General features: G+C 48.5%; 1 protein-coding gene across 2 annotated transcripts in view; it reads left to right on the forward strand.

The window, feature by feature from the left end:
- Nucleotides 1-22,769, forward strand: part of LOC115092864 (cytosolic purine 5'-nucleotidase-like) — a 148,146-nt gene extending 125,377 nt beyond the window's left edge. The window contains exons 13-18 of one of the 2 annotated variants that reach the window (XM_029604239.1): nt 2,127-2,297; nt 3,631-3,682; nt 4,247-4,307; nt 12,209-12,385; nt 13,440-13,541; nt 21,958-22,769. In XM_029604239.1, coding sequence (XP_029460099.1) covers nt 2,127-2,297; nt 3,631-3,682; nt 4,247-4,307; nt 12,209-12,385; nt 13,440-13,541; nt 21,958-22,008 — 614 coding nt within the window. In that variant the 3' untranslated portion in view covers nt 22,009-22,769. The remainder of the gene's footprint in view (nt 1-2,126; nt 2,298-3,630; nt 3,683-4,246; nt 4,308-12,208; nt 12,386-13,439; nt 13,542-21,957) is intronic. The other variant, XM_029604240.1, reaches the window with a different exon arrangement.
- Nucleotides 22,770-24,019: the final 1,250 nt, after the last annotated feature.

Raw genomic sequence — 24,019 nt, forward strand, 5'->3', positions numbered from 1 at the left:
GGCAGTTTTAACAGTGGGTATGTCGAGATAGGTTTTTTTCGGAGGAACGAAGGTGGCGAGGTGGTCGATATAAACGGAGAGTAGAGCATACCATATTGAAGAAGTATTATGAAGTAATGAGTGAATAATTTTCAAAATTTTATATTGTATTCGTTGAATTGGTAACCAGTGAAGTTGTTTAAGTATGGGGGTTATATGAGCATTTCGAGGGGTATTGGTAAGGAGTCTAGCAGCACAGTTCTGAATTAGTTGAAGTGGTTGAACTGAGTATTCTGGGAGACCGAAATATGGAGAATTACAATAGTCAATGCATATTAGAATTAGAGACTGTAAGACTGAGCGACAATCATTGGGAAAAAGTAAAGGTTTGAGGTTTTTTAGTAATTAAGTTCTGTAAAACATAGATTTTGTAACAGTTGAAATGTGAGATGACATGGAAAGTTTAGAATCAATAGTGACACCTAAGTTGCGAGCATGGTTGGCGTAATTGTATGGTGTGGTTATCAAAAATAAATGTTGAGGGTGGGGTGCAAGCAGAGCTGGGAATGGTAGTGTTATGGTTAATGGTGTTTGGGTGGATCCTTGGACACTATGGCAGCTGACCACGCCCACGGGGGGCAGTCCCGTGAGGGACCACAGTGTCAGGCTAGACTCTGAACACACAAACACAGATTTGAATCTTTTATTAAACAGTTTGAATGGCCACCAGAGGTGGCAGTAGTGAGTAGTGGTGTAGAGCCTGGCTGGGCACGTCTCACACAGAACGCTGGAACAGCAGATTCTCTGCAAGGCAGTGCTGAAGGGGAAAGAGATAGAGTTATGAGCACACAATAAGAATAACATTCAGAGTCCCAATGTAGAAATAGGAGAAGCTCCGAGGCAGGGAGAGCAGGCCCTTGAGGAGCGAGTACCTGATCCTTTAGAGCAGAGAGACTCGGTAGCATTGTACTCACTTAGCAGTAACAGAGATTCCACTAGATGAGAGTTCTGGCACCGGAGCAGAGAGCAGGCCCTCGAGGAGCGAGTACCTGGTTCCAGTGAAGCAGTACTGTGGAAAGAGATGGTTTCTGTACTCACTGATGGTAGCTGTAAGTTAGCTCTTCCAAGTAGAAGGATAGAGGTTGCAGGCAGCGACGCAGGGAACATGGGCCCTGGAGGAGCGAGAACTGGTTTCCTGATAGCACCTGAAAGAAGCAAAGAGACCCCCGAGGAGTGGGTACCCCGTTAGAGACCCCGAAGGGTAGTAAGAGTTCCAGATAACTCTGGAGTGGCAGAGTAGCTTAGGAAGGAAGAGCGAATCCCACCCATAAGAATCCTGTTGCTAACTCAACAAGCTAGCAAATACTATAGGCAGATATACCCGGAAGTCGTGATGCCAGAACAGGGGAATGCCCCTGAGGTTCGCGCCAACGTAGAGTTAAAGACGCCTGTTTTTCCATATATATGTTTTTATGTGTGTAGTGAAACCCAAATAATATAAAAACATATATATGGAAAAATAGGAAGGCGTGAGAAGCAAGAAAGAGGACACATATAAAATAAAATAAATGTGTTATAAAAATTGAATGTAAAAACCTTTTGAAGTAATAATATTTATAAACATTGATAGGTGCTATTTGTTTTTTAATTGGTATGAATGTAGTATGTGTGAGAGATGTATGAGTTAGTTAGATTGTAATTGTCTAGATAGATGTTTATGTACATTTGGTTTGAATAAATATGTACATTGAATTTGTAAAGACGGTATTTTCTCTATGTGTGTTATTGATGTATTCATGGTGAGGGCGCACTTTTTCACTTGGCCATAGGTACAAAATGGCCTGGCTACGGCGCTGGGTCTGTGACTTCTTACCAAGGGCAGTCAGTGAAACAACAGTTATGGAGGGAAGTAAGAAGGGGAAATCTCTGGATAGCTTTGAATGAAGGCTCATTGCACCACAGTTTTATTTGTGGACAGTTAGATTTGACCTTGATGCACAAAGGAACAAGAGGAAGCAGCTGGGCTAAAAAAAAAAACCCCCAACAAAACAGAGAGAATCAAGAAAAATAATTTGTAATGGTTATCAGTGTCTAATGGGAGATGACTCACCGCTTGTGCTAACCTCTTCTCCTTCTCCTGATGGCAGGGTCATCAGATATAGTGTGCGATCTTCTCAGGGTGAAGGGTAAAGACATTCTCTACATTGGCGATCACATCTTCGGGGACATCTTAAAATCCAAGAAGCGGCAAGGATGGCGCACGTTCCTGGTGGTGCCTGAGCTGGCAAAGGAGCTTCAGGTCTGGACAGAGAAGAGTGGTAAGTCACAGCCCTCCTCTCCTCGGAATGAAGAAATGGAGGTCTTAGGTCTGAATCTACAGCACAAGGCTGTAGTAGCCAAGGTTCATCTCAGAGAAACCGGGATTCCCTGCAGCTCCCGTTCCCCTTTTGATTTTCTCACCTTGGATAATGAATAAGGCAGGTATAAATCTTTTTAAATTGATAAATTTGACCAACATAAGAATTTCCAAGGATGATATTATAATGAACTTTCAAAAACCACATATGACACAGATACATGGTTTGTTAGGGCAAAAGACCAAAGAACCAGTGAGTCCATCTTATTCCGATTGTCGTGTGATCTCCAAACCTCATACGACGTCTCTGGATAATTCTGATGTTGGAGGGTCTTCCTTTAGGTTTCCAGGTAGGCATAGAGATTTTGCTCATGGGGGGGGGGGGGACACATTAGGGTCCCTGTATCAGCAGAGAATAGCAGGTAGAAAGAGAGGACACTCAGAGCAGCGATTGTGGTCACATCAGGATGAGACTGGAGAGCAAGTTCCACATTAATCCTGGAGGAATTAACATGTAAGGAGAAGTTTATGTTAAACAAATTTAACTTCTCTGTTCAGTTTGAACACAAATGCAAATTCATTCACATTTAATCCCCAGTGTAAGCAGATTTGGGAGTAAAGCCAGTTAACTAATCCAGGAGTGGTAGGGTTTGTATAGAAAGCAGTACTAAGGCCACAAGCCCCACAGGGGAGCCTGAGCCCTATTCACCATGCCTCACCTCTCTTTAATCCAATCTAATTGCTCCCACATCCAGAGCACTTTTTTTATTTTTATTATTAGGCACCCCCACGTAGCAGATTGGCTGGTGAGAGGGAGGGGATGACAGGGAGGAGAGGTTTCTGGGTGGGAAACTCTGGCCCTGATTTTAGTTGATGGGGAAACTGTGATGGTAACACTCTTGCTCCTCTGGAGACAGTATTGGAAGGTCTTCTCCACAACCCAGTCCCGTGCTGCTGTCTCGCCATCAGTTAGCAAAAGAAAGATGAGGAACAAATGATTAAGAGTCTCAGAGGCTGGCACTGGCGTCTCATAGAAAGGGAGCAGTATATCAGTCCGTGGCGTCCACCCAGATCGGAGCCGGCCTCTGAAGGATTAGAAGAGTGAATCTGAAGCATGCGTTGCAACTGTCCACACACCTAAGCTGAGGTTCACAGTAAAAGGGACTTTATGTTCCAGTCCTTGAACTTTCACCTACTCAAAATACTTGCTTCCAAAACTAACATCAATCTGTGAGGAAGAGGCCTTTTTTCGCAGCCGAGATCCAATCCCACCCATCTGTGTTTATTCTTTGCAGAGCTCTTTGAAGAGCTGAAGAATCTGGACATTTTCCTGGCCGAGCTGTACCAGTGAGTATCACGCTTCTTCCGTCTTATGCCATCCTTTGTCAGATCCGGCAGGCCTCGGTGCTGAGTGAAACGTAACGCAACTTAAGGAGAGGAGGGAGGCAGAGGGGAGAGAAGGGAAGAGAGAAAAGCAGGAGGGGAGGGAGAAGAAAGCTTAGGAACAATGAGAAGAAAACTTGGTAGAAAGGGTGAGGTGGAAGGAAATAGGGGAGGAGAAAGCTTATTAAATAGGCATGGAGAGACTGTAGCTGAACATAAGCAGTGCCATGCTGGGTCATACAAATGTCCATCGGGCCCAGCCTCCTGTCTCTGGCAGTGGCCAGTCTGGGTCACTTGAAAGAACCCAGCAGATCTCAATGGGGAGATCAATTCCTTCTTACGCCCAGGAGCAAGAAATGGCAATGCCCAAGGCTACCTGGCTAATAATTGTTAATGGACTTGTCCTTCAGAAACTTGCCCAAGGCTTCTTAAAATCCAGCTCTAGTACTGGCCTGGCCCACATCCTGCAGCATAAAGATTGTTATGGCAGAGCGGACGCATTGGGTGCATTGTGTTTTCTTTCCTCAGAAACATGGATAGTGGAAGCAGTGAGCGACCAGATGTCACCTCCATCCAAAAGCAGATCCAGGTAGAGAGGTGGGGGAATGGGCTTCTTATTGCTGAGTGTGTTACTCTTCCTCAGACTCCAACCTGCCACTTCGTTTTTGATTAAGCCTTTCATATTTTGACCTAGCGGGCTCCTCCTTCCCCCCCCCCCCCCCCCAGCTCAGTCAGGGCCTGCTGCAACCAGGACTACATTGCCCAGAAGTTTCATCCACAGCTTCCTCGGGTTTTCCCTCCACTTAATTTTCTCTCCCATGCTCCTGTGGCTGAGAGGCAGACTGCGGTCACCTCATGAACTTGGCACACTTGCACTCTTGAGTATTAGCTGGGACTCCCATCTGGGGGCGCTGGACGCTGCCTCTATAGCATCCAAAGCCCCAGTTGGACCTGGAAATCAAATCTGGGTCTCCCATAGGGTGGCCCTCAGCACTGCTACTAGGGCCATCGCCTTTCCTCCCCTTTTCCTACTCTGAATGTCTTGCTTTCCCACCGTGGCATGAGAGGGGAGCGCGCAGTGAGTGAGGCGGAGAGTTCAGCATGAGTGTCCTTTTCCTCTCCATTAATTCTGGGCTGCAGTTGGATATAGTCACCGGTTACCAAACAACCTCACCCTCTCCAGCAATTTATTTGCTTCAGTGTGAAAACAAGGGGCTATTGCCTTAAAATGAACTTGAGCCCACTTTGTGAAGTCCCCCAAATGGTCTGGATTTTCACGCTATATCCACACCAAACATTCCCAAGCATACAAGGGAAGTTTTGAATTGTGGTAACCCTGAGATTAGCAGGGGGAGGAATAATACAATACCAACATTCTCCTTTCACCAACACTCACCCTGCTAATCCACACTCTCTCTATCTCCCCCACAACCACTTCCCCCTCTCCAGGGATGACCCCAGCATTGTTGCTCTTCCTCCCTGCCACCCCCACTATAAATCACAGCAGCCTGACTTCTGTGCTCCTTCATTCTACCCTCAGTTCAGTTCCAACATAAGAACATGCCATACTGGGTCAGAACAATGGTCCATCAAGCCCAGCATCCTGTTTCCAACAGTGGCCAATCCAGGCTATAAGTACCTGGCAAGTACCCAAAAAGTAAGTGTATCTGATGCTACTGATGCTAGGAATAGCAGTGGCTATTTTCTAAGTCAATTTAATTAATAGCAAGTTCTCCTCCAAGAACTTATCCAAACCTTTTTTAAACCCAGCTCCTCTAAATGCACTAACCACATCCCCTGGCAACAAATTCCAGAGTTTAATTTTGTGTTGAGTGAAAAAGAACTTTCTCTGATTAGTCTTAAATGTGCTACATGCTAACTTCATGGAGTGTCCTCTAGTCCTTCTATTATCCGAAAGAGTAAATAACCGATTCACATTTACCCGTTCTAGACCTCTCATGATTTTAAACACCTCTATCATGTCCCCCCTCAGCCGTCTTTTCTCCAAGCTGAACAGTCCTAACCTCTTTAGTCTTTCCTCACAGGGGAACTTTTCCATCCCCTTTATCATTTGGTCACCCTTCTCTGTACATTCTCCATCGCAACTATATCTTTTTTGAGATGCGGCAACCAGAATTGTACAAGGTATTCAAGGTGTGGTCTCACCATGGAGCGATACAGAGGCATTATGACATTTTCCGTTTTATTCACCATTCCCTTCCTAATAATTCCCAACATTCTGTTTGCTTTTTTGACTGCTGCAGCACACTGAGCCAACGATTTCAATGTGTTATCCACTATGACACCTAGATCTCTTTCTTGGGTGGTAGCACCTAATATGGAACCTAACATCGTGTAACTAAAGCTTGGGTTATTTTTCCCTATATGCATCACAGGAAAATTAGTTCTTAACTGTTAATTTTCGTTCCTGTAGTACCAAGGATCAGTCCAGACTGCTGGGATGTACCCAAGCTGCCCTAAAAGGGGTGGGACCTGGAGAGTCTCGTGCAAAGCACACTGCTACCAAAAGAATCCACGCTCGGATCCTGCACATCTAACCGGTAATGTTTAGCAAACGTGTGCAGGGATTTCCAAGTGGCCGCCTGACAAATTTCTTGAGGTGAGACACATTGGCTCTCTGCCCAGGATTCTGCTTGCGACCAAAGAGAATGCACCTTAAGACCATCCGGGACTGGTAGTCCATGACAAATGTAAGCTGAAGCAATAGCGTCTTTCAACCAGTGGGCAATGGTAGTCTTTGAAGCCTTATTCCCTTTCTTAGAACCACTCCACAACACAAAAAGATGATCAGACAATCGAAACAAATTTGTGATCTCCAAGTACCGCAAGAGGACTCTACGGACATCCAATCTCCTGAGATCCTTATTCTCATCAGGAAACGCCGGTAACTCAACCGTCTGGTTGACATGAAAGGCCGAGTCTACCTTTGGAAGAAAGGAGGGTACTGTGCGAAGAGAAATACCCGAATCAGAAATACGCAGAAAAGGCTCTCGACATGACAAGGCTTGGAGCTCCGAAACCCGCCTAGCCGAACAGATAGCCACGAGAAACACCTTTAAGCGTTGTCTTTAAGCGTAGCCCGCTTCAAGGGCTCAAAAGGTGACCCGCAAAGGCTACGGAGAACTAAATTTAAACTCCAGGACGGACAAACCGCGCGTACTGGTGGTTTCAAGTGCTTGGCCCCCTTCAAAAACCGTATCACATCCGGGTGTGCAGCAATGGAAATACCATCAACCTTAACCCGAAGACCGCCCAAGGCCGATATTTGAACCCTGAGCGAACTGTACGACAAGCCCTTTCGTAAGCCATCCTGTAAGAATGACAGGATGTGAATTGTGGCCCGTCGCGGGGACAAACTCAACCCGCGACACCAAGAATCAAAGACTTTCCATACTCGTAATTAGATAATAGAAGTAGAAGTTTTTCTTGCATGAAGAAGAGTAGAAATAACCGCCTCTGAGTACCCCTTCTTTCTTAACTGCCTCCTCTCATAAGCCAGGCCGCTAGACAGAATCGGTCAGCCTGATCGAAAAATACTAGACCCTGCCTTAGGAGGTTGGGCAAGTGACTGAAGCGTATCGGACCGTCCACCGTTAGATTGATCAGATCGGCAAACCACGGTCTTCGCGGCCACTCCGGGGCCACTAGAATCACCGGCCCCTGGTGAGACTCTATGCAACGCAATACCTTTCCTACCAGTGGCCAGGGAGGGAACACATAGAGGAGAATGTGGGCTGGCCACGGAAGAACCAGAGCATCCACACCTTATGACCCGTAGTTCCTTCTGCGACTGAAGAAGCAAGCTGCCTTCGCATTCAGATGAGTCACCATCAAGTCCAGGCGGGGGGTTCCCCATAGTCTCGAGATCATCCACAGCGCTTCCTCGGACAGTTCCCATTCTCCGGGATCCAACCGCTGTCGGCTGAGGAAGTCCGCCTGAACGTTGTCGACCCCGGCTATGTGAGATGCTGCAATCCGGGCCAGGTGACGTTCCGCCCAGCCCATTAACATGTCCGCCTCGTGGGCCATGGGATGGCTTCTTGTGCCTCCTTGCCGGTTTATGTAGGCCAAGCGGTGCCGGTTTATGTAGGCAAAGCGGTGCCGGCCTCCTTGCCGCTTGGCCTACATAACCGGCCTCCTTGCCGGTTATGTAGGCCAAGCGGTGCCGGTTTATGTAGGCAAAGCGGTGCGGAAAGAATCCACACCGCTTTGCAACGTACCAGTGGTAAGAATTGTTGCAGTGTTAGTCGGACCGCCCTGGTCTCCAATCTGTTGATGGACCAATTTGCTTGTAACGGAGTCCAAAGACCCTGAGTGACCTCGACTGACAAACCGCCCCCCAACCGGAGAGGCTGGTATCGGTTGCCACAATTATCTATTGAGGGTTCTCAAGGTCTACCCCTTGCAGTAAGTGATCCGGAGTGAGCCACCAGTCCAGACTGGATCTGGCAGGTTCGAGCAGAGGCAAGGGAAGCTGGAACTCCTCGGACTTGGGATCCCAATGAGACAGTAGTGCTCTCTGCAAGGGTCTCATATGCGCAAGAGCCCAAGGAACTAATTCCAGGGTAGATGCCATAAAACCAAGAACCTGTAAATAGTCCCACACCACTGGTGTGGAGAGGGACAGCAGCCGCCACACCTGAGACATCAACCTGTTCATGCGCCCGAGAGGTAGCGAGACTTTGCCCACGACGGTGTCGAACCGGGTCCCTAAAAATTCTAACACCTGGGCTGGGATCAGTTGACTCTTTGCATAATTGACAACCCAGCCCAGGGACCGCAGGCGACGCAAAACCGAACAAACCGCCGCCCTGCAGAGGGCTTCCGACTTCACTTGTATGAGCCAGTCATCCAGGTAGGGATGTACTAAGATCCCTTCCCGTTGTAGGCTTGCGGCCACCACTACCATCATCTTGGTGAACACGCGGGGAGCAGTCGCCAACCCGAAGGTAGGGCGCAAAACTGATAGCGTTGACCCATGATCATGAATCTCAGAAACCGCTGATGGTGTTCTTGGATCCCTATGTGGAGGTAAGCTTCTGTCAAGTCCAAAGAAGCCAAAAACTCGCCTTTGTGGACTGCCGCAATTACCGACCTCAACGTCTCCATGAGAAAACGAGGTACCCGCAACGCCCTGTTGACCTGTTTGAGGTCCAAAATCGGCCGAAAAGCTCCTTCCTTCTTGGGCACCACGAAATAAATGGAGTAGCGACCGGTCCGGCATTCTGAACGGGGAACTGACACAATGGCTCCTAGAGCCCTTAACCGAGTTAAGGTCTGAAGAACCACTTGCTGCTTCTGGAGCGGTCCGCAAGGCGACACTAGAAAGAGATCCCGAAGGGGACGAGCAAAATCCAAAGTGTAACTGCGACTTATAATATCTAGGACCCACTGGTCTGAGGTAATTTTGACCTATTCCTCGCGAAACTGGGATAGCCGGCCCCCGATCTTCGGTATGGAGGAATGGGCCGGTGCCCCTTCATTGTGTTGGTTTGCTGTTGTGGGCGAAGGCATGGGCACCGGCTCGCTGAGGACGTCTGCCTCGAAAGGAATACGACCACGACTGTGCCCTTGAAGCTGTTTGCCTAGGGATATACGCAGATGCACCCCTACCCGACCGGAAGCGACGCTGCCCCCTAAAACGGCCCCTGTAGCTACCGGGCTGATCTGGGTTTATCCTCTGGCAGCTTATACCCCTTGTTGTCTCCCAAGGCTTTTATGAGTTGTTCCAGCTCATCTCCAAACAGTAGCTTACCCCGGAAAGGGAAGGACCCCAGTTGAGATTTAGACGAGGCATCCACCGACCAGTTATGGAGCCACAGGAGACGCTGTGTGGACACCGCTGAAGACATAGTGAGCGACGAAGTACGCAGGAGATCATACAAGGCATCTGCCGTATAGGCGACCGCTGATTCCATGCGGTTTGCCTGCTCAGCCTCTCCCGGGGGAAGGTCTTGGGCCGTCAACATTTGTTGAACCCAATGTAGCAAAGCTCTCTGCATAAGGCTACTACATACTGCGGCCCGCACACCCAAGGGGACACGTCAAATATTCGCTTGAGCAACACTTCCAGCTTCCTATCCTGAAGGTCCTTGAGCACTGTGCCTCCTGTCACCGGGATAGTAGTATGCTTGGCTATAGCCGTGACCGCCGAGTCCACCTTTGGAATTTTAAGGAGGTCAAGCGAATCATTAGGAAGTGGATTCAGTTTTTCCATGGCTCTGCTAACTCTTAATGAGGCCTCTGGGGTCTCCCACTCACGGGATACAAGCTGGAACAGCTTCGGTTGAAAAGGAAAGGTTTGCGGCTGGGCGTGAAGCCCCGCTAAAGCTGAATCACTCATAGATGTATCAGACATTTCCTGTGAGAGAGAAAGTTCCAGCTCCTGAAGCACATGCGAAATCAAGGGATCCAGCTCTTCCCTTCGGAAAAGACGGAGGACCTGGGGATCATCCCCTTCCACCGGGGTGGCATTGTCACCCGTATCCCCCATGCTGTGGGTGACTGCATCCTGAGACCCTGGGTCCCCCAGGGCAAATGAGTCAGGTAGCCCATCCCCCGGGTTAGAGTAAGGGACGTGAGATTCCGCCCTTCCCTGACCCATGGAATCCTTAAGGATCTTAGCTGGGCTAGAGACTGGGATTCCCACTCAGTCTCCGCCTCCATATAAGCCTTATGCAATAATAATATAAATTTTGATGAAAATGGGTGCTGTCGCTTTAAGGACCCCCCCGGGGGAATGGACGGAAGAGGAGCCGTGTCAGAAGGCAAACCGCGCGGTCTGTGCGGACTTAGGGCCGGCGGGGATAGAGGAGGAGGAGGGAGATCTTCTCCCTCCTCAGAGAAATCAGCATCCCCGTCCGAAGGAGGCAAGATGGCCGCCGCTCCCACGCTAATCGGGAGCGAGCCAGGCCTCTGCCTCTCGGCCACGTGAGCATCACGCGATACTTTCGGCCTTGTAATGGCCGCCCCCCCGTGCCGGTACCGATCGTCGCGAAGGCCCCTCGCCCCCGGGGAGACACCGGGAGGAGAGGTCTTCGCGGGAGAGCCGGAGCCCCGGCTCTCCACAAGACATACAAGCTGTCCCTCTCGGCATTGATCGCAGCCGGGTGAAAGCTCCACCCCCTCTGGAGGCCCGGGAGACTGCAGGCAGGCAGGCAGGCACGGCTGAGGTAAGAAACCCTGTCTAAAGGAATAAACTGCTAGCAAGTCAATTAAATTTCAATCTCCCCCCTTTTTTTTTTTTTTTTTTGAAAACTGACTACTCAACCCTCAGGGGACGGCGCTGGGGGAACAGAGGAATTGAGTCATCTCTGAGGGAGGGGGAGAGTGACCGGCCCACCGGTAAGTCTTCCCCCTCTGCTCACCGGGCTACTGCTCTAATAACTCCAGGAATTGGCTATAGGGCAATGCCCTGCCTTGCCTGCCCTTAGCTGGCTGCTGCAGAAACTGCTAAAAAGATTCAGAAAGAAAAAGTAAACTAACACCTTTTTTTTTTTTTTTTTTTTAAATGATCTAGTCAAAAGGTCTTTATGGTAAAATCAAACCTGTTGGGACAAGTCCCCAGGAATTTTGAGAGAATCAGGGCCGCAGGTTATGCCTCTCAATCTGCTGGAGTCAGAGAAAATACTGAGGGATCCCAGGTGGCAGCCCAGGTTATATGGGAGGTGCTTTTCAGCTTTTCTCTGACTCCATCTGCTGGAAGGGAGGCATAACCCAGCAATCTGGACTGATCCTGGTACGTACAGGGAACTTACACTTATCCATATTAAATTTCATCTGCCGTTTGGATGCCCAATTTTCCAGTCTAACAAGGTCTTCTTGCAATTTATCACACTCCACTTGTGATTCAACTACTCTGAATAATTCCAAGTCTGAGCCATGTCTGTGGCAGGCCCTCTCCCGTTTCTTCCCAGTGTTCTCCAGCCTCATCTTTTGCCTCCTGTTCGCTGCAGGCTTCATGGTTGGAGCAAACACGGTAGAACAGAAAACAATTGCTCTCATCCTGTTTCCTAAAGGGGAAGAGCTAGAGCAGTAAACAGAGATGTCTAGTGTTCTCCCCGAGATCCAGCAATTGATACAAATTCCCATTCCCACAGTGCCTGGATGAAATCCAGACAGTGCCTAGGAATGCTCACAAGCAAGGTAACGTTCGCTAGTGTTTGCTCTACGAACCAAGTTGCCCTGAATGCCAAGGCCTGTTTGGGGACATAAAGGACCACATTAAGAACCACTGGTTTTAGACCTGACTCCTAGTCACCTCCCAATAACTTATGCAGAATCTGTGACAGAAATCACACCCCCTGTACAAGTCTCTTGGGCTCTAGCCCCCAGGTTATAAAGTAATTTCACACTCGGGGCTGGTGAGGACGGCTCTTGGTACGGTGGTTTATTGGAAGTGTCACACCTCGCTTACAGCCATTCACTTTCCTCCCTCCTGCCCCTAACCCCTGTGCTTCCTTAATGCAGAGAGTCACCCATGAGATGGACATGTGCTATGGGAAGATGGGCAGCCTTTTCCGCTGTGGCTCCCGTCAGACGCTCTTCGCCAGCCAGCTAATGCGGTACGCAGACCTCTATGCTGCCTCCTTCATCAACCTCCTGTATTACCCATTCAGCTACCTGTTCCGAGCCCCACCCGTTCTGGTAAGTACATGCAGGGACAGAGGCAGGACCCATCCAGGGGACTCATAAGTAGGCAGTATTTTAATCAAGATAAGTCTCTAACAATGCCTTGGGTATGAACTTATGAATATAAATACTTACTTAAATGTAGCCTTCTGAATCGATGTCGAATACAGCTGCTCAAAGTCTGCACTATAGAATTGCTGTAATAAAGTTTTTCTTGCCATGGGCATTCTATCATATTGTATAGCCAAAGTACAAGTTTTCTTTCAAACATAGGCAGACAGTGGGTCGGCCCCATTGGACCTCCTGCAAGCAGCAGAAGTGTTTAGCTCCTGGACTTTTCTCCTGGCGCCTCAGCCGGCGAAGGCCGGGGATGCAGCTGAAGCAGAGGGGAGAGAGAGGAGCAATACAATAGATATTCAGATGCTTCAAAAGTATAAATAATGCACACAAGGCAAGCTGTTGTTTCAGTGGAAAGGAAGCTCTAGCACAAAAGATCTCGCTCTGAGGTTCAGCATGAGGTGGTAGACTTAGGAGTAACTTCAGAAAATATTCCTTCACAGAAAGGGTGATGGACGCATGAAACCACCTCCCAGTGGAAGTGGTGGAGCCAGAATTCAAGAAAGCTTAGGATAAGTACAGAGGAAGGGAAAGCCAGAGATTAACTGGGGTATCTCACATTGTAACTGGGAGTAAATTGGGCAGCCTGGGTGGACTTTACAGTTCTTATCTGGCTTCATATTCTAGATGTCAATCACAGTACCTAGGAAGAAGGGCGAGCTACCTGTTGCACATCGGTTAACACCCACTGGCTAACAGCACATTTATGGCAGGCTCCAAAGAAAACTGCTTTCTGTGGCCATTGTTGCTGCAATGACTGGGCTAGAAAATTGGGGCAGGGGAGTAAAATGATGGGGAAATCCCCCCATCGGTAGCTATGAATAAAGACTATAGCACTGGTAGGGGCTATTTCCGATTGAGTGGCAGGACTAAAGGAGCAGAGGAAAACGAAGTGTGAGAGGTAAAGGTGGATTTCAGTTAACGTTGGGGCCTGATGCTTCTGCCCTTGTAGATGCCACATGAATCCACAGTAGAGCATCTCCGTTTGCAGACGAGTGAATTTGGCCTCCTTTCTGGGCATCGCATGCCTCAGCTAAGTTTCAACAGACACCAGGTGCGTAGATCCATCCCCCATGCGCTTAAAGAGCTGCCCCTTGCTGCACCAGGATAGGTCCTGGCCCATGTGTAACACTCCCTGGGTATGACTTGTAATGCAAAACAGAAACCAGGAACCATGGTGAGTTAGGCAAAGAGTCTTCTGCCTCTTTTCTTCCTTTAGGGAACGAGTGCCCCCACGGTACAATAACCAAGATTTAAATGAAGGCAGGAAGGCTCTGCATCGGTGGGACAACCTCCGACCTCCATGCCACAAAAAAAAAAAAAAAATTGATCCTTGGATTTTTCTGTCCAAAATGGTGGAGCATTGAGTGGAAATCTATTCTGATAGATTTTTTTTGTCCAAATAAGCTTCAGTTACAACTGAGCGGGGCTTGGGAAATGGTTTTCTGTAAGAAACTAGATCCTCTCCATCCACCAAGGGCCACATCTTATATCAGTTGCTGATAACATTGCTAGCTTCTATTAAAAAGGAATAAAAACACATGCTGATTTTAGTTATGAATGTTAATTTTGTAAACCATTATGCTCATTACATGGAACAACAGTATATAAAATGTCTAAATAAATAAGTAAACCTGTTGATAGATGGGAAAAAAAGACAACCCTGAACAGCACTGCTCTGTAATGTGCTGTCCCTCTATCAGTGGCAACAGCAAACCTGTACCATTCTGAGAGAAGCTCAGAGGGGCTGTGAAGGCACCTCTCATCTAAAACAAAAAAAAAGTGTCAACCCACACTTAGATGAAATTTTGCCTGCCCCACTTATCTCAAAGTTGATTCACACTGACTTCGTAAAAGGCTGCCTGAAAGGTTAGTTTAATGCTCTTGCTTTCCATAATGAAGTTTGTATATAGTTTGTACAGTGCCTTCTACAGCAGGTGGGAGCAAACTGGGGGGGCTTGAACAATCCTGGAAGGAGGCACATTGGCTGCACAATCAAGGAAGAAAAAAGTGGCTGTGCTGTGGCATCTCTATGCCATCGAGGCACTGCAAGCTCAGGAGGGAGGACGCTGTCAGAACCTCATCGTAAGCACGCTCTGCAGCTCTTTTGGTGGGCCAGGGAGAAGAGCTGCTTACTTTGCGGCACTGGACACAGGAACAAGCCCAAGAGGAGCTGCCACCCTCAGGCCTCAGCCTGGGAGGAACTCCTGCGACTGCCGTGGCCCTAGGCAGGGAGAAAGCTGGCAGCTGTTCCTGCCGGTGGGGACGAAGACAGAGAAGTGGTGAGGTGGGGGAGGGGAATGGGCAAAGAGGAGGCGGGGAAAGGAGAATAAAGGCAAAACTTGTAAAAGAAAAAAGAAGGAAATCAAAACATGAGAAAATGAAGATGAGCAAATGAAGAAAATAGAGAAAAATGGGAAAAAAAATTAGTGAAATTAATATTTAAAAAAAAAAGTGGGGCATGGTGGGATGGAGTTTCTCTCCGCTCCTATAATATTGGGGCTGGCACCTAAGTTTTTTGAAAAACCTTCTAGCCCTTACCATAGTGATGTGTGGCCTGTGTGTATATATGATCTATGTCTCTGTGTGATGTGATGCCTGCCCATTTGGGCTGATACAATTTGAAGTGCAAAACAAGGTGCGTCCAAACTGGGCACATGTTTTTTTTCAACGTGCACACAGCCCCCTCTCCTGGGCGCTCGATGCAATAAGCAAACGAGCTGCTGCACAAAAAGGACGCACGAGGGATAAATTGTGCATCAGGCACCCAGGAGCGGTGGTTGTGCACAGATTAGGAAAACAGATGCTCAATTAACAAGCATCCATCTTCCTAACCGCACACAGCCACGGGTTAGGAAAAACAAACAGCCACTTGTAAATTAAGCATCAGTTCTCCTAACCTGACCGCTATCAAGATTTTTTTATACAGCTTTCTGTGGTTCCTCCTACTTAGTATCGGGACGATACTAACTTGGAAGAACTATAGAAAAGCAGTAATTTCTGATTTTGCTGAGTCCTTGATGTGCATAGACTTAATGCCAGCATGTACACACACAGCTGTCTGGACTGATCCGGGTACGTACAGGGAATTGATGCTTATATATTTCATTAAAAAGTATTATAGCAAATCCTTAATTCATCAGTCCAAAGCGATAGGTAAAGAGCTACTTTCTTGTAACAGGTGTTCTCCTAGGACAGCAGGATATTAGTCCTCACCCATGGGTGACATTAGATGGAGCCTGGCATAGAAAACTTTGACTAGCACACTGAGCATGCCCAGAATGCCACTATCCATGCGGGATCCCTCTTCAGTCTTATAATATAGAATTTGCGAAAAAATAATGCACCAAACTCAAAGAAAAAACCAACTCTGCGGGGTGGCAGGTGGGTTTCGTGAGGACTAACATCCTGCTGTCCTAGGAGGATACCTGTAACAGGTAAGCAACTCTGCTTTCTGCTAGGAAAAGCAGGATGGTAGTCTTCACACGTGGGTAAATACATAGCTCAGGCTGCTCCCGAACAAAAATCAAGACCGACAGGCATCCAACCAGGTGTCAACGTGCACAACAACCTCACAGAGGGAGACAGCCTAAGCCCGAAGAAAGCGTCCAAAGTAGGAAGAGTTGGTTTTCATGGCTGAAAAGGATTACGGAGGACCAACTGATCGAAACTGCTGTCACGTTGACCATCCTTGTCCAGATAGTAATGAGCGGCAAGGGTGTGGTGGGAACTCCAAGTTGCCGCCCTGCAGATCTCATCACTAGATACCACATGCGAGCGAGCTACCGAAGCTACCGGACAGAATAAGCCTTGATATGGCCCTCATGTTGCAGTCCCACTTGAGTGTAGCAGAATGAAATACAATCTGCCAGCCAGTTTGACAAGGTCTACTTGGACACTGTAACTCCCAATCTGTTCTTATCAAAGGAGATAAAGAGTTGCGTGGACTAGCAATGGTCTGCCATCCGGTCCAGGTAAAAGGCTAGGGCTCTCTTACAATCTAGGGTGTGCAGTACTCTTTCTTGATGAGTGTGTGGCCTTAGATAAAAGGTGGGCAGGAAAATAGATTGACTGAGATGGAACTCAGTGACCACCTTTGGTAGGAATTTAGGATACATGCGTAAAACCACCTTATGAAAAAGTTTTGTATAAAGTGGGTATGACACTAAAGCCTGAAGTTCGCTGACCCTGCGGGCTGAGGTGACTGCAACTAGGAAGTTGACCTTCCAGATATAAGTACTTCAGGTTGCAAGATCTCAGGGGCTCAAACGGTGCCCTCATGAGATGGTCAAGACTACGTTGAGGTCCCAGGATACTGCTAAGAGCCGGATCAGAGGCTTGAGCTGAAGTAAGCCCCACATGAAACGCCCCACAAGAGGATGGATTGAGAAGGACGAGCCATCCACCCTCCAGTGATACACTCCAATGGCACTGAGGTGAACTGTCACAGAGGTGGTCTTCAAGCCAGCCTCGGACAGGTGCAACAGGTAGTCCAGAAGTCTCGGGGTGCAGCAGGAGAATGCATCCAAACCATTTCCCTCGTACCAGACTGAGAACGTCTTCCACTTGAGGTTGTAAGACTTCCTGGTCGAATGTTTCCTGGACTCCACCAGGACCCGAGACATGCTTTCAGAGAGGCCCAGGGCCTTCAGGGTCATCCGGTCAACATCCACGCTGTGAGGGACAAGGCCTGAAGGTTGGGATGGCCCAGCCTGCCCTGATCCTGCATGATCAGGTCCAGGGCGGTCCCCAGACGAATTGGAGTCCATGAGAATAGATCCTGCAGAAGCAGGAACCAGATCTGCCGTGGCCAATAAGGCGCAATCAGGATCATAATCCCTCGGTCCTGTTGAAGTTTCAGAAGAGTCCTTGACACCACATTTAGGAGACCAGTGCCCCAGTGATGAGCGAAGGCATCGGAAACCGGTCGGCCATCCATCCTGAATAGGAAGCAGAACTGATCCACTTCCCTGTTGCATGGGGAAGCAAAAAGATCTATGTCTGGGGTCCCAAAGGCAGAAGATCGGATTTGCCACATCCTGTTTCAGGGACCATTTATGGGGCCGGAAGGCCTGACTCAAAGCATACGCAGTCACATTTTCGGCCCTTGGCAGGTATATGGCTCGCAGGAGAGTGCCCTGCAAGAGAGCCCAGGACCAGATCTGTACTGCCTCTTGACAGAGGAGAAACGAACCTATTCATCCCTGCTTGTTCAGGTATCATATTGCCACTTGGTTGTATATTTGCACCAGAACTACTTTGTTGGTCAAGTGATCCCGAAACGCCCATAGAGTGTATCGAATCACTTGGAGTTCAAGGAAGTTGATCTGAAGATACTGCTCCTGTGAGGACCATTGACCCTGGGTACTGAGGCCCGCAACATGGGCTCCCCAACCCATGTGGGACACATCTGTATTGAGAACAGCCTGAGGTGGAGAAACTTGGAAAGGCATTCCCACTTCTAGACTGGATAGGGTCTCTCACTACAAGAGGGATTGATGAAATGGCGTGGTGACCCTGATGCAAGCTCAAAGGTCCTGGGTGGCCTGACACCACTGCACTATGTAGTCAAGCAAAAGGCATGACATGAACCGGTGCTCACATGTGCCCCAAGAGACACAGGATCCGGTGCGCAGAGGCCTTGTGGCTACGAGAAATCTATTCTGCCTGGTACACCAGGGTCAGCGCTCTGTCCTGGGGCAAAAAAACCCTTTCCCTAGACCATAACAAACTTGGCCCCAATGAAGTCCAGCTGAAGTGAAGGAACCAGCTAGGACTTTGGGTAGTTGATTAGAAACCCCAAGGCCTCCAGGATCCGGATGGTGGAGTGAGAGAATGTAACTCTCCCTGCCTGGTGTCGCTCTTGATGAGTCAATTGTCTAGGTAGGTAAGCTCCCACTACTGCTAGGCATTTTGTGAAGACATGGGGTGCAGATACGAGGCCGAAAGGCAGTACCTGATACTGATAGTTCTCCTCTTCTACTATAAAACGGAGGTATTTCCGATGGCAGGGAGAGATCATAATATGAGCGCAAGCGACTTTGAGATCGAGGAATCAAAGTCAGTCCCCAGTCCTGAGGAGAATTTGGGCACCCAACGAGACCATTCTGAATTTTTCTCTTTTGAGAAACTTGTTCAATGCCCTTAGATCCAAGATAGGGTGAAGGCCTCCTGTTTTCTTGGGAATCAGAAAATACCTGGAGTAAAACCGCTTGTCCTGCTGATTTGAGGGAACAGACTCGACCACTCGAGCCGTTAAGAGGGTGGAGAGCTCTTCTCAAAGTATTTGCTGGTTCGCCACAGACCTTCATGAGGGACATGGAGGAGATTGTGGAGGGCTCTGTTGGAAGTTCAATCTGTACCCCTGCCCAATGATGGACAGGACCCCATTGGTCCGAGGTGACTGAAAGCCATCTGTTGACAAAGATTTGTAGACTTCCCCCCACTGGAGGGTTGTTCCACTGGGGGTATGGATTGCTGACAAACTCCCTCACTATCAGTCAAAACCCCGTGGTGGGGCTCTGCTGCGCGGGCAGGTACGGTTGAGGGGTGCATGGCTGCTTTACTTTGAACCTAGCTGGCACCCGCTGGTGTCTCACCTTTGCAGCCAGTGGATAATACTTCCACGGTCTGTAGAAGGGGCGACTTGAGGATTGCCGTGATGGCTTTTTGCCAGAGGACTGAGGGTCCGAATTGCTGGTAGCTACTGGAGGGTTTCATGGTAGTCCTTCAGCTGTGCTACTGCTTCTTTGATTTTATCTTCGAAGAGAGATTCTCCCCAGTATAGGACAAGTCCACAAGATGGTCTTGTACTTTGGGCCAGAGGTCCGAAGCCAGGCCATGCATCTAGCTCCAATGCCTGCCACTGCCACTCTTGCCGCTGTTTCAAACACATCATAAGCCAAATGGATCTCTTGTTTGTCACACTCTAGGCCTTGTTGGATCACCTTCAGGAAATCCTCCTAAAGTTGCTGTGGAAGGCATTCCACCAGATCCCGAACTTGTTTCCAGAGGTTTCTGGAGAATTGGCTCAGAGCTGATAACATACAACATGGACCCCCTGGTCCAGGGCCCTGTGCTCACAGCCTGGAGGGACCAAAGCAGGAGTCCCAATCTCTTCGATTTTTTTTAGGTGGATTCCACCACTATCAACTGGTGTAGAAGCTGGCGGCGTTTGAATCCTGTCGTGGGTTGCACCAGATAGCATCTGTCTTCCAGTTTACTGGTGGGATGGAAATGAGGTGCTCACATAGCTGGACAACCAAATCTTTAAAGATGCCATGAACTCGTACTGCGACCACCTCTTTTGGAGCTCCCACAAATTGCAGGACTTCCAGCATCATGGAGATGAAAAGGCATCAATTCTGCCATGGCCCTCACGAACCCGACCAAAGTTAAGTCTCCACCAGAAGACTTACGCCTCTTTTCAGGAGAAGATGGCTCGGAGGTTAAGTCCTCTGAGTCCTCCAAAGACTGGGATGCCTCACCCTCCCAAGGGTTGTAGGTGGTATCTTCCTCACTCTGTGTGCCCGGGGACATGAGGTGGAGACCCCAGTAAGCTTTTATGTAGAGACCCCGACTGTCTCGGCAGCACCAAAGGCACCGCTGGAACTGGAGGGTGTACTGGCACTGAAGGTCCTATGGGCACTGGGAGCACCGAGGGAATCAGTGGCGCCGACAGCATGGATCCTGAAGGACCAGGGAGGGCTAACACCAGTTAGGGTGCCTCAGTCAGAAGTGGTGCCTTTGACCCCCAACGGTCTATCCTCGTTGTCACTCACCAGGATAGCCACCGGTGGAGGCTGCATCGAGGGGGCCCAGGGCATCAGGGAAGGCTGTGTCGGAAATAGATCCAGCCACTCCAACAAAGGTGCAAGCACAGATGGAGTGGGCTCCGCTGGCAGCTGTCCCTGTGGAACTGGTGGCTTGATGCCCTGCAAGGCCCAGCTGACTGCCAACCACACACATCTCTTTAACTCCTCCTCAAATGCTGATGAGGACAGGACAGCAATCAGATCCTCCCCGGAACCGCAAGGGGGATCTGTGCCTTCCACCGGAATCGGTGGAGATCACCATGGCCCTTCGGGTACCATGGAAGACGAGGCTTCCTCAGCCTGGGACCGCTTCAGGGGCAGCATGGTTTAAGCTGGTGCCTTCCCGTGGTCAGACGTATGCAACGATGAGGATCGATGGTGATGTTTTCTTGGTTTCCCCTGATGCTTGGCCCGGTTTTTTCCTGGAACCAAGGGAGATGGCGAGAATCCAGGCCTAGAACGAGAAGAAACACATCGGAAGGTCCCCCTGCACCCAGTTCCAGTTGAGTATCTGGTAGCGGAGGAGATGCCAAATGGGTCACTAGGACCTCAGACCCTTTGGTGTTGATGCCCCCCGATGCAGATGTCGAGGGTTCCAACTTTTTGGCGCCAAACTTTTCCATTTTATCAAGGCGTGCACAACAGCTCTTAGGAGTCATCTGGGCACAAAATTTGCAGCCCGGGGCATCATGTGATGCCCCCAGACACAAAACACAGACCTCCTGAGGGTCTGTGATGGACATAGTCCTGGGGCACTTGGAGCAATGGCGGAAACCGGATGACATAATGGGAAAATGTGTGGCGCATGGTCAATATCCGGCGGCTACCAGGACGCAGCACCAGCGGGAATCAACTGCGAGCAATGAAAAACTTACTGCAGCGCCCGATAACTAACCCTGAAGTGCAGAGGGACCCAATGGTACTCAGGAAGGAAGAAAATAGTTTACCACATTAAAAAAAGAGCACAAGCTCCACGCTCGTGAGGCTTCAGTGTTGCGGAAAAAGAGAATGAAGAGGGACCCCGCATGGATGTGTGGATAGTGGCATGCTCACTGTGCCAAAGTTTCTAGAAACTTTGACCAAAGGTTTGTGGGCCGGGCTCCATCTGATGTCACTCATGTGTGAAGACTACCATCCTGCTTCTCCTAGAAGAAATTAATATTTCTTAAATAGTTAAGAATTTTAAAGTCCATCGAGTATGTATAGTATGTCATCGTGTCATTTACCAGCACTAGCAGGAAGCACATATCTTCTGTACCACCAAAGGTGAGGGTGCTTGCTGTAGGCCTCCTAGAGAGGATGGGCGTGTTCCCTACACACTAGACGATAGACCATTTAAAACCTAGGTGAGTAACATTGGTAAAGGGTGCAAAAACAGCAACCAAAATATACAAAGTAATTTAGATTGTAAGCTCTCAGGGGACAGGGAAATTCCTATAGGTACCTGAATGTAATCTGCTCTGAACTGCCTGAAAGGCAGACTAAATCAAATGAATACATTATTCTTGGACAAAATATGCAAATAGAGCTGCTGCATATTCAGTCTGGAGAATCTAAAAACCAGATGGTATGTGGCTCTTGAGAACCAAAGCAGAGAAGCCCATGATCAGAATAAAACCAAAGCTAACCATGTGGTCCTGCCTTCTTTTTCTTCAGAAGCTGAAAACGATACTTCAAGGAAACAGCGAAGATGAAGGAGAGGACTGAGCTGTTTTGCCAAGGTCACCTTAGACTCAAGCCACAGCTGAAGCCTCGCAATCCTGCTGCTCCATCTGCAAAGGAAAGGGAGCTCCAAGGGGAAGAGGACTTTATCATTAGGGCAATCAAAATTGTCACAGCAAAGTCAAATTCCAGAAACAATCAGGGGTAGCGAAGACAGATACCGTGGAAAAAGAAGAGACAGGCCCCCCATCCCCACAAGAAGAGTAAAAGTGTAATCCTAATCACTTCACAATGATGCTAAAACAGAAGTCATTCAGCTACAAGAGAGAGTCTTGCCTTATGCTAATCCCAACAGGCCCCAGGCAGAGGCTGTTACCTGCCAGAGAAAGGAAGCAGCACTGCATCACGGTGCTGGTAAGATTTTCTTTTATTACAGAGAAGTGCAGCAAGACCACGCAGAAATGGATAACTTTGTACAGCCAGCACTTGCAGGGTATTGTTTGTGCTGTATTCAAGGTAGCTTGGATGATTCCAGGGAATGATTCTGTGTTTTCCAGAAGAGCCCCATGTTTTGCAGTGTTTGTGTAAGCTTCCTCCAGGAAGTCTCCCCCCCAATGAGCATAATCACAGCTGACAGGACACCTTTCTTCTGTGTAAGCAGTAAAAGAGCACGAGGTTAATTCTGTTGCCATTTAATAGCCTGGTGAGAGGAATTGTGATTAGAGGATCCAAGCAAAGAAAACTTCACAGGGATTTTAGGATTTCAAGAATTAGCAGACATCCCAGCCTTTTATTGGAAAGAGTGCTAAAAAAAAAAAAGTGATGCAGTACTGACCAGAACCAATCATGGGAGGTGGCACGATACAAGCAATGGTTAGCACCCCCTGCTGTTCTGGTTTTGAGACTCCCCTCCCTCCCACACACTTTAGCCTTACCCCGCAGAAGCCCTGCGGTTCCAGTCCCAAGACCCTCCCCCAACAGCTCTGCCCATGTACCTCTTGCTCCTCCAGGCTGGAGACCCCACACCCAGATCTCTCCATCTTGCCCTCCAGCCTGCTCTACAGCTCTACCAATAAAGCTTACTGATAAACCAAACCTTTGGTCATTCCTCAGACCTGTCTGTGTTGACGACTGCATACTAATTTGAAATGGTAAAATAGGACCATCTTTAGGTTATAGCAGGGCCTGGTAATGAAATGGGGGGCTTTTGAGAGGCCCTGCCCTCACACACAAGGCTCAGAGTTGCCAAGTTACCCAGTTCCAGGAGGGAGACCTTTTAGACAATCCTGGTTATGAAATTACATCTCAAAAGCAGTGTGATATTTAGCGTTGGTCATGCTACCAGTTGAAATCAGTGCTGCAGGTCTTTTAATACATCAGAATGGGTTATCAGAAGTCTAGGACTGTCCTAAAATCTTCCTAGAACTGGAGCTGTGAAATCTATTGCCACCATGCTGTCCTTGTAACTGAATCCATGAATGGCCCAGCAACTTCCTCCACTTTGGCAGAGACGTGGCGATGAGGCCTGGATGCCTGAGTCAGTTCCCCACACCCGCTGCCAGCCTATGCTACACAGAACCATCTTTAGGCCTGTATGGTGCAATGCATACAGGACCTTGTGATGTCATACCTGTCTAAAGATGGCCCTGCAGGAAAAGAAATATTCATTTGGGACTAGACTAAGGCTGCTTTAGTTTGATATGTGACCCAAGGTCGGATTTAAAGGCCATTTACACGAATTACATTAGGGCTTCCCAAACCTATCCTGGTGACCCCACAGCCAGTCCAGTGTCCAGGATATTCACAATAAATAGGCAAATTTGTCTCAAGCATATTCGTTGCAGATATTTTCAAACGCCAACTGATTGTGGGACATTGGCCTCTAGCAATCATCTGTTGAATGCAAGGCTAGCACTCCATGCTAACTTTCAGATGCTCGTGTCCATCTCCCATCTTTCTGCATACCTGTACATTATCACTCACACTAATCCCTTATGCTCAGTACTTGCAAAAATTGGGGATTTTGTATGTTTGTCTACCAAAGACAGTGGAGGAC

Source organism: Rhinatrema bivittatum, chromosome 5 (assembly GCF_901001135.1).
Source record: "Rhinatrema bivittatum chromosome 5, aRhiBiv1.1, whole genome shotgun sequence".
In the NCBI taxonomy this organism is placed as follows: domain Eukaryota; kingdom Metazoa; phylum Chordata; class Amphibia; order Gymnophiona; family Rhinatrematidae; genus Rhinatrema; species Rhinatrema bivittatum.